The sequence below is a fragment of the Acomys minous genome (genome assembly GCF_964271855.1).
Source record: "Acomys minous genome assembly, chromosome: 15".
Classification (NCBI taxonomy): domain Eukaryota; kingdom Metazoa; phylum Chordata; class Mammalia; order Rodentia; family Muridae; genus Acomys; species Acomys minous.
The window spans coordinates 98,485,706-98,493,820 of record NC_140497.1 but is presented as its reverse complement, the minus strand read 5'-3'; the positions used below and the strand labels follow the sequence as shown (position 1 = coordinate 98,493,820).

The window sequence follows — 8,115 nt, the reverse complement described above, 5'->3', positions numbered from 1 at the left end:
GTTAGCAGGGACACTATGTCCAGGAAGCTGTGACTTTCTTCTGCTTACTATGTTATCCCACCGCTCTCACTCCAAGAACAGTAACAAAAGAGGGAAAAGGCAGATTCACACTGTCACAATTTATTGAAGTTTTATAAAAACTCAGGCCACATGGAAGAAAAAGACATACCCTGGCAATGTAGGCCACACTGTTGAGGGGTTTCTCCTCTGCTCTGGCACTGTTGTTAAAGCAGCTCCTCACTCTCTACCTGTCCGATAGTATGCACGTGTTCCTGAGCTGACGGGTCAAAGGTGCTTGCCTGCCGATGCCTCTGTGTGAGGGCGCCACTGCGCTATCCCTTGATGGCCTAGGGGCCGCTATGGGCGATGAGGCTTTCAGAAGGCACCTGACCCTTTGTTGTGTGCCTGTCTCACTTCCATGCCTGCTGTCTCTCTCCACGTGTGCAGCCAGCATGCAGCTCAGCTTAGGAAGAATTAAGAGGTGAAGAGCAAGAGCCAAACAAAATAAATAAAAATTGGGTGGGAACAGGGGGTAGAGGCAAGGGGACAGTCCCTTGTCTCAAGTCTGGTGCACTTCATGGAACATCAGTTCCCGGGGGATGGCTGTTTCTGGACCAAACTTGGTGGCTGCCCGGCGCTCAAAGGCAGCAACGTTCTGTTTTACCACCTCATCAAAAAACATGGTGGCCAGCTGGGAGTGCAGCAGAGAACGGAATTCAAAGGAAATCTGGAAATGCATAAGAGATAGTCAGAAACTTCAAGGGCCTCTTGGACAGTTTGTGGCCAGATCAAGGACACTGGTCTGTTGTGCCCTTTTCTCCTCATCCCCTCCAGACAGCACTTGAGAATCCTGACTTAGAATTGAGGAAAATGCAAACCTGATACGGACCTAAGCCTCCGGGAACTTGCTGACTTCTAGTGTTTAGTTTTACCCTCATCCCCAGTCCCAGGCCTGTGCCAGAAAGCCTGACTCACCGAGAAGTCCACAGTGCAGGTTCGAGGGTAGGCAGGAATGCCAGGGCTGAATCGCCAAACAGTCTCTAAGTGGTTGAAGAGCTTGCCGTCGGTGCAGACAGCCTGGAGTAGGATACAGTTGGCTAGTAGCTCCCATTGTTAAGGAAGAGGGGTAGTGTTATAGGAGCCACAGCAGCAGTTCTCAACCTGTGGCTCAAGGCCCCTTTGGGGGTTGATGAAAGGCCCTTTCACAGGGGTCACCCAAAACCATGGGGGGGGGGGCGGGAATGTACATTAAGATTCATAACAGCAGCTGAGCAGTGGTGGCACGCGCCTTTAATCCCAGCACTTGGGAGGCAGAGGTAGGTGGAACTCAGTGAGTTCCAGGACAGCCAGAGCTGTTACACAGAGAAACCCTGTTCCATAAAACAAAAAGATTCATAACAGCAAAATTACAGTTTGAAATAGCAATGGAAAAAAATTACGATTGGGGCCGGGCGTGGTGGCGCATGCCTTTAATCCCAGCACTCGGGAGGCAGAGGCTGGTGGATCGATGTGAGTTCGAGGCCAGCCTGGTCTACAAAGTGAGTCCAGGACAGCCAAGGCAACACAGAGAGACCCTGTCTCAAAAAACCAAAAAAAAAAAAAAAAATATGATTGGGGACCACCACAGCATAAAGAACTGTATAAAAGAGTCGCAGCATTAGGAAGGTTGAAAATCACTGAATTAGAGAGTTTAGCTTGGTGGAACTACTTGCATAGCATGTGTGTTATCCTGGGTTAGCCAAGCACCACCCAAAATAAAAGTGGTTGTCCCAGCCTGGCAGTTGTGGTGCACGTCTTTAATCCCAAGAGGCAGAGGCAGGTGAGTTTAAGGCCAGCCTGGTCTACAGAGTAATTTCTAGGACAGCCAAGGCTACGTGGAGAAACCCTGACTTTATTTAACATGTAGAAATCAAGTAATTATAGAAAAGGCAAAGTAGTCCTTGCATATGAAACTGCCAAGGAACATGAGAGTTCCTGGTGACTCCCACCTGGACAGGCCTCACCTTGACCATGTGTGGTTTGACCATGGAGACTGCAGAGGTATAACGTTCCAAGACAGGTGGAAAGCCGACCTCCAGCTGGGCTTTCAGGTGACCCTTACGGCTGGATACCACTAGCGACTTCTTACACCACGGCACAAACTCTCGATACTCCTGGACATTGGACACCACTTCAAACATCTCCTGCATCGAGTACCTAGGGCAAGAGGAACCAGAGAGCCAACAAGTGCCAGCTGGGGCAAGGGCGCCTGGCCATTGGTTCTGAAGCAAAGCCCTTGGCCAAACCTAGACTGTTGCATTTGCAGTGAGTGCTTCCCACGCCCGCCCGACAGGCTCCTGCAGTCCAGGCTAGCCTTAAACTCTGAATAGGTGAGACGATCTTGAACAGTTGGTCCTCCCACCTTGACTTCCTGAGAGCCGAGGTGATCAAGCACACAACATCCGGTTTGTGTTAGGGACCAAACAGCCTTTTGCTTGCTAGGCAAGCACTCTACTGACTGAGAGAGCCTCAAACCACAATGCTTTTATGTTATTTTATCCTAGTACAAGCTCTAGATGACAGGTTGTCAGTCTTTTGTTTGGTTTGGTTTGGTTTTGGTTTTTCGAGACAGGGTTTCTCTGTGTAGCCTTAGCTGTCCTGGACTCCCTTTGTAGACCAGGCTGGCCTCGAACTCACATCGATCCACCAGCCTCTGCCTCCCAAGTGCTGGCATTAGAGGTGTGCGCCACCATACCTGGCTCAGGTTGTCAGTTTTATTAGTAGTCAGATCTCATTTTTTTCAGTTATTTCATATAGAACAGATCAGAGAAGAACTTGAAGCAGTCAGTTCTCTTTCCTTCTTAAGTCTTTAGACTTGGTGACAAGTACCTTTACCTGCTAAGCCATTGGAGTTTTAAAAAAGACAGTCTTGGGCTGGAGAGATGGCTCAGAGGTTAAGAGCACTGTCTGTTCTTCCAAAGGTCCTGAGTTCGATTCCCAGCAACCACATCATGGCTCACAATCATTTATAATGAGATCTGGTACCCTCTTCTGGCATGCATGTATAATACTGTGTACATAATAAACAAATCTTTAAAAAAAAAAAAAAAAAGGACAGTCTTGAGTAGCCCAGGTTAACTCACTATGAGCCCGAGTTGGCTTCAAATTCATGATCCTCCTGTCTCAGCATCCTGAGTATTAGAAACACAACTCTACAACTTCTACAGTGTAGCCTTAGGTAAATTACCTGTCCCTCCATTCTCTGCCTGTAATACACTGGAGCCCATAATACTTGGTCATTTGCTTGTAAGGACTAAATGGGACATTTTTGTAAGATGCCCACGCTATGGACTAGACATGGAACTCTTGGTAGGTGCTTGTTTGAGATGCAGAAAGGCTGAGGCTCAGTCCCCAGCACCACATACGTGGCCGGTAGGTGGTGCTAAGTCGTTGGCAGTTGAAAGTGCTGGCTGCTCTTGTACAAGACCCAGGTTTGGTTCCCAGCACCCACATCAGAGAGTTCACAGTAACTTATGACCTCTGTAATTCCAGCTCCAGGAGGATCAAGCAACCCTGGCATCCAAAGACACCTGCACCCATGTTTGTGACACACTCACAGTTACATATAGATCTTTGAAAAAATAAAAACAACCAGCGCAGTTGTAGCCACCTGCAGCTCAGCATTTAGGATTGCTTACTGCTTCTCAAAGGCAGGTAGGTCACTGAGCTCGAGGCCAGCCTGATCTACAGAGTGAGTTCCAAGACAACCAGGGCTACACAGAGAAACCCTGACTCAGTTATTTCACATTTATTTATCTGTGTATGGGGATGCGTGTGCACTGGGGAGTCAAAAGACAACGTGCAGGAGTTGCTCCCCTCTTTCAGCGTGCAGATCCAGAGGATCAAACTCGGCTCCCCAATCTTGACAGGAAGCCCCCCCACCTCCACAGCATTTCACCACCACCCCCTTTATAAAGGTCTAGCCTGTAGTGCAGGTTAGTGGGCTGAAAGTGACAGGGACTCTCCCGCCTGAGCCTCCACAGTGTTGAAGTCGTAAGCATGCGCCACTGCCAGAGTTTTTAAATTATGTGTATGTTCTGGGGAGGGGGTGTACATGACACAGGCTGCCTAATGTACGTGCTAAGAACTGAACCCAGTGCTGCAGGCTTCTAGCCATTAAGCCATTCTTCCAGCCTCCCTCCCCAAATTATAGTTTAGACATCTTTTAGATATAGTTTTATTATTTTGTGTGTATGAGTGTTTTTGCCTGCGTGTACGTCTGCGCACCACAGGCATGCTGGTCCTTGAGGTGGTGGTGTGCCTCCATGCGGGGCTGGGAACTGAACCCAGTCTTTCCTAACAACGAGTGCTCTTACCCACTGAGCCAACTCTCCAGTTCCCAAAGTTTGTTTTGAGTCAGGGTTTCCTGTGTAGCCTTGGTGTCCTGGGACTAGCTCTGTAGACCAGGCTGGCCTCGAACTCACAAGAGATCTGCCTCCCAAGTTCTGGAAGTATAGGCATGTACAGCTGCTCCCAGCTAGAACATTTATTTTATTATTCATATGTATTTATGGGAGTTGTGGTAGGTGCCTGCACAAACCACTAGAACTGGACTCACAGGTGGGAGCTGCCTGATACTGGTCCTGAAAACCAAATTTGGGTCCTCTGGAAGAGCAACATGAGCTCTTAACTGCTGAGGTAGCTTTCCAGCCCCGGAAATAAAATAACTTGTATTTATATTTTTTTTTGTGTGTGTATATGTTTGGCTCCTTTTTGTTGAAAAAATAATGTTTTCTTATTTTGTAAATTTATTTTATGTGCAGTGGTGTTTTGCCTGCATGTATGTCTGTGTGAGGCTGTCAAGTTACAGACAGTTGTGAGCTGCCATGTGGGTGCTGGGAATTGAACCTGGGTCTTCTGGAGAGCAGTCAGTGCTTTAAACCTCTAAGCCATCTCTCCAGCCCCCGGAAAATGTAATTTTTTCATGCAATATATTTTGATCACATTGTCCCTTTCTCCCAGATTCCACCCACCACCCAAATCCACACCCTTCCTCTCATTAAAAAAACAGGCATCAGGCCAGGCATGGTGACGCAGGCGGATCGCTGTGAGATCGAGGCCAGCCTGGTCTACAAAGCGAGTCCGGGACAGCCAAGGCTACAGAAAAACCCTGTCTCCAAAACAAAACAAAACAACAACAACAACAAAACAGGTACCAAAACCGGGTGTGGTGGCACACTCTGGGAGGCAGAGGCAGGCGGATGTGTGTGAGTTCGAGGTCAGCCTGGTCTACAAAGACAGTCCAGGATAGCCAGGGAAACACAGAGAAACCCAGTTTGAAAAAACCAAAATGTATGTGTGCACGCACAATATGCATGACACAGGCTCTGGCTCTGTAGTCCAGGGAGGCTTCAAGTTTGTAATCCTGCCTCTGGCCTCCAGAGCTTAGATTGCAGGCTTTTGCCACCACACCCAAGTACCCGGTGGCTTTGATATGTTTCTATGATGTAACTCAGTTCTAGATTATTTAATGCACGTGCGGCGAGAGCAACGGAGGAGGGAAATTAGGTTGGAATGCTGGCAACAAAAAAACGTTGTTGGGGAGGCGGGTGGCCCAGTGTGGATCTTACCCACTGTTGGCACATGGTTGTTTATTTGCAGGGAAGAGAAGGATGCTCACCCCATGATCCTACGCTCCGAGTAAGCCTTTCGCTTGTTGGTGAAGGGGGCAGCAAATCCCATGAAGGAACGACTGGGAGGTAGGCCAGCCTCGGCCGCCAAGACCTGGGCGGCGCGAGGCAAGAAGAGGTTACAGGAAATCAGAAACCTAGCGCCAAAAGGAAAAGAGAGGCAGCGTCACGATTCTTTTTTTATGTTCAACCAGTTCTAGGTGAAGGGGTAGAGGGATGCACCACGGAGGAAGGTCGTTTGGGCAAGCTCTTCTCCCTCCCCCAGCACCTGCTGCAGCTAGCTGGGCGAGCTGGCCAGGAAGTCACGAGTGTGAAAGGTCGAGGGCGGCTGAGGACAGGGCCAGGGGTGGGGATGGGGAAAAAAGAAGGGCACTTCTGAAGTGCCAGCTGCCTTTGGGACAACGCTACCGCCTCAAGCAAACTCAAGCATCTCTGACCCCTAGCCCTGACCAGGCCCATCACCGCCTGGGCGCCCGGGAAGGAACGAGAAGTGGCAGGCGCGCGCCCACCCCGAGCACGGAACTTGCAGGCGCATCTCCAGAGCGCTCTTAGGGCTCCTGGGGTGATGGGCACTGACAACGCCAGCCCTCCTCCTCCTCCTCCTGCCCGCCGTCTAAGGGCTGCCCCCCTCCACCGCAGACCCCCCTCCGGTCCTGCGCGGGTGCTGGTGCCTGCCTCTCACCTCATTGGCCGCGGCGGCCGCGGAGGGCCCGGGGGCGGGGTCGGGACGGAGCGCGCGCCCCGGCAGAGCCAGAAGCCGCCGTAGCTGCGGGCGGCGGCGCGCGTCGGGGCCGGGAGCCTCCGCGCGCCCGCACAAGCCATGCGCGCGCCCCTGCCTGGCGCGCTGGGCTGAGGGCGAGCGAGGCCGGGCTGGCTCCTCCGGCTGCGTGCGCCCTGCTCCGGCCCGCGCGCCCTGCTCCGGCTAGGCTAGCACTGAAGCGGTGACCGCAGCTCCCGGTCCCCTTCACGTCACGCCGTGGACAGGGCTCGGGAGTAGAAGAGCGAGGGAGGAAGGGGCCACGCTGCCTGTCGGGAGATGTAGTTTTCTTTGACACCTCTGGAGAGAAAGAAAGGGCGCCGGGTGCGTGTCTGAGGAGCTGCAGCGATGACTCGGGGGGAGCTAGGTCTCCTGGTACTCACTACTTGGCGAGTCTGTGGTCACAGGACCTGGTACGTAGGCGCAGAGGCGACGTCGTGGGCGTGTCAACGGCAGATGTCTGTGGACGCCCTGAGGACGGTCTCCCGGAGCCCCTCGGACTGAGAGGCTCTGCTCCACTCAGCAGCCTTCGCATGGGCCTGCTGCTGATTTGGAAAAAGGACAGCAACGTTACAAGCTCCGGACTGGCTTGCGCGCTCTTCTCTCCCCTCCTCCGTCCCCCTTTCCTCATTCAGCTCCTTAGTTCCAACTGGCCTTGAATTTGCACTTCCACTTCAATACCGTCCCATAAAGAAGTCGGAGTCTGAGGCAGGAGGATTGCCACGAATTCCAGGCCAGCCTGGGCCACATAACCAGTTTTAGAGAACCCAGGTCTGCATTGAGGCAGGCCCCACTCTCAAACCAATCCTTTGAGACGCCCTCACTATATAGACCTGGTTGGCCTCGAACTCTTGAAGGTCCTCCTGCCTCTCAGCTGCTGAGATTACAGGCATGAGCTCCAGGAGGGGACAGCTCCACAGCCTCCCCAATTGCTGAAACAACTGGCGTGAGCCACCACAACTGGCCAAGATTCACTTTTAGAGAAAAGAACCATCACTGTCTGGGAAAATGTATACTCTGTGGAGGATGAAATATCATAGGCAGAAAGCCAGACAGTGGTACCACACGCTACTTCCTACTAGACAAGGAGAAAACAGCTGCTCTTGATGAAAGTAAGAACAAAGGAAAAAGAGAAAGGAGATATAAATTAGAAAGAGACTAGAGTGCACGCCTGTAATCCCAGCACTCGGGAGACAGAGGCAGGCAGATCTCTGTGAGTTCGAAGCCAGCCTGGTCTACAAAGTGAGTCCGGGATAGCCTAGGCTACACAGAGAGACCCCTGTCTCGAAAAACGAGAGAGAGGGAGGGAGGGAGGGAGGGAGGGAGAGAGAGAGAGAAAGAGAGAGAGAGAGAGAGAGAGACACGGGTGCAAGAACATTCTCCCACGTGAGGCTAAATTTAAGGACGTTGGGGCCGCCCCAGAGCAGCTCTCCACAGTCATCCGAGCTTTGCTTGACAGTTGAATATGGTGGCGGCGAGAAGACAGGCAATCAAAGCTCGGCTGTGATGCGAGTTGAGTGCATGACACACCTAAGGCCCCAGATTCCATCTCAGAGTCAAAACGAGGCTGTCCAGTGGCTCAGTGGGTAAGGATGCTTGCTTCCAAGTCTGATCTGAATTCAGTTCCTAGGACCCGCCCCACCCCCAACCCCGCCGTCCAATGGAGAGAGCCCTCTCCTCTGACCTACA

The 8,115-nt window shown here is 51.8% G+C and overlaps 1 protein-coding gene across 4 annotated transcripts; it reads right to left on the bottom strand.

Moving 5' to 3' along the window:
• Positions 1-104: 104 nt before the first annotated feature.
• COQ10A (coenzyme Q10A) lies at positions 105-7,735 on the bottom strand. 4 transcript variants are annotated; one of them, XM_084758594.1, is made up of 5 exons: positions 6,352-7,735; positions 5,660-5,806; positions 2,004-2,196; positions 976-1,077; positions 105-727 (listed from the first exon to the last, which is right to left on the bottom strand). In XM_084758594.1, the coding sequence occupies exons 1-5, from the start codon at positions 6,489-6,491 to the stop codon at positions 560-562; spliced, it is 750 nt and encodes a 249-aa protein (XP_084614720.1). In that variant the 5' UTR covers positions 6,492-7,735; the 3' UTR covers positions 105-559. The 4 variants fall into 4 exon arrangements, with proteins under 4 accessions (XP_084614720.1, XP_084614721.1, XP_084614722.1 ...); XM_084758595.1 differs by lacking the exon at positions 6,352-7,735 and adding an exon at positions 6,179-6,316; XM_084758596.1 differs by lacking the exon at positions 6,352-7,735 and adding an exon at positions 6,197-6,309.
• Positions 7,736-8,115: the final 380 nt, after the last annotated feature.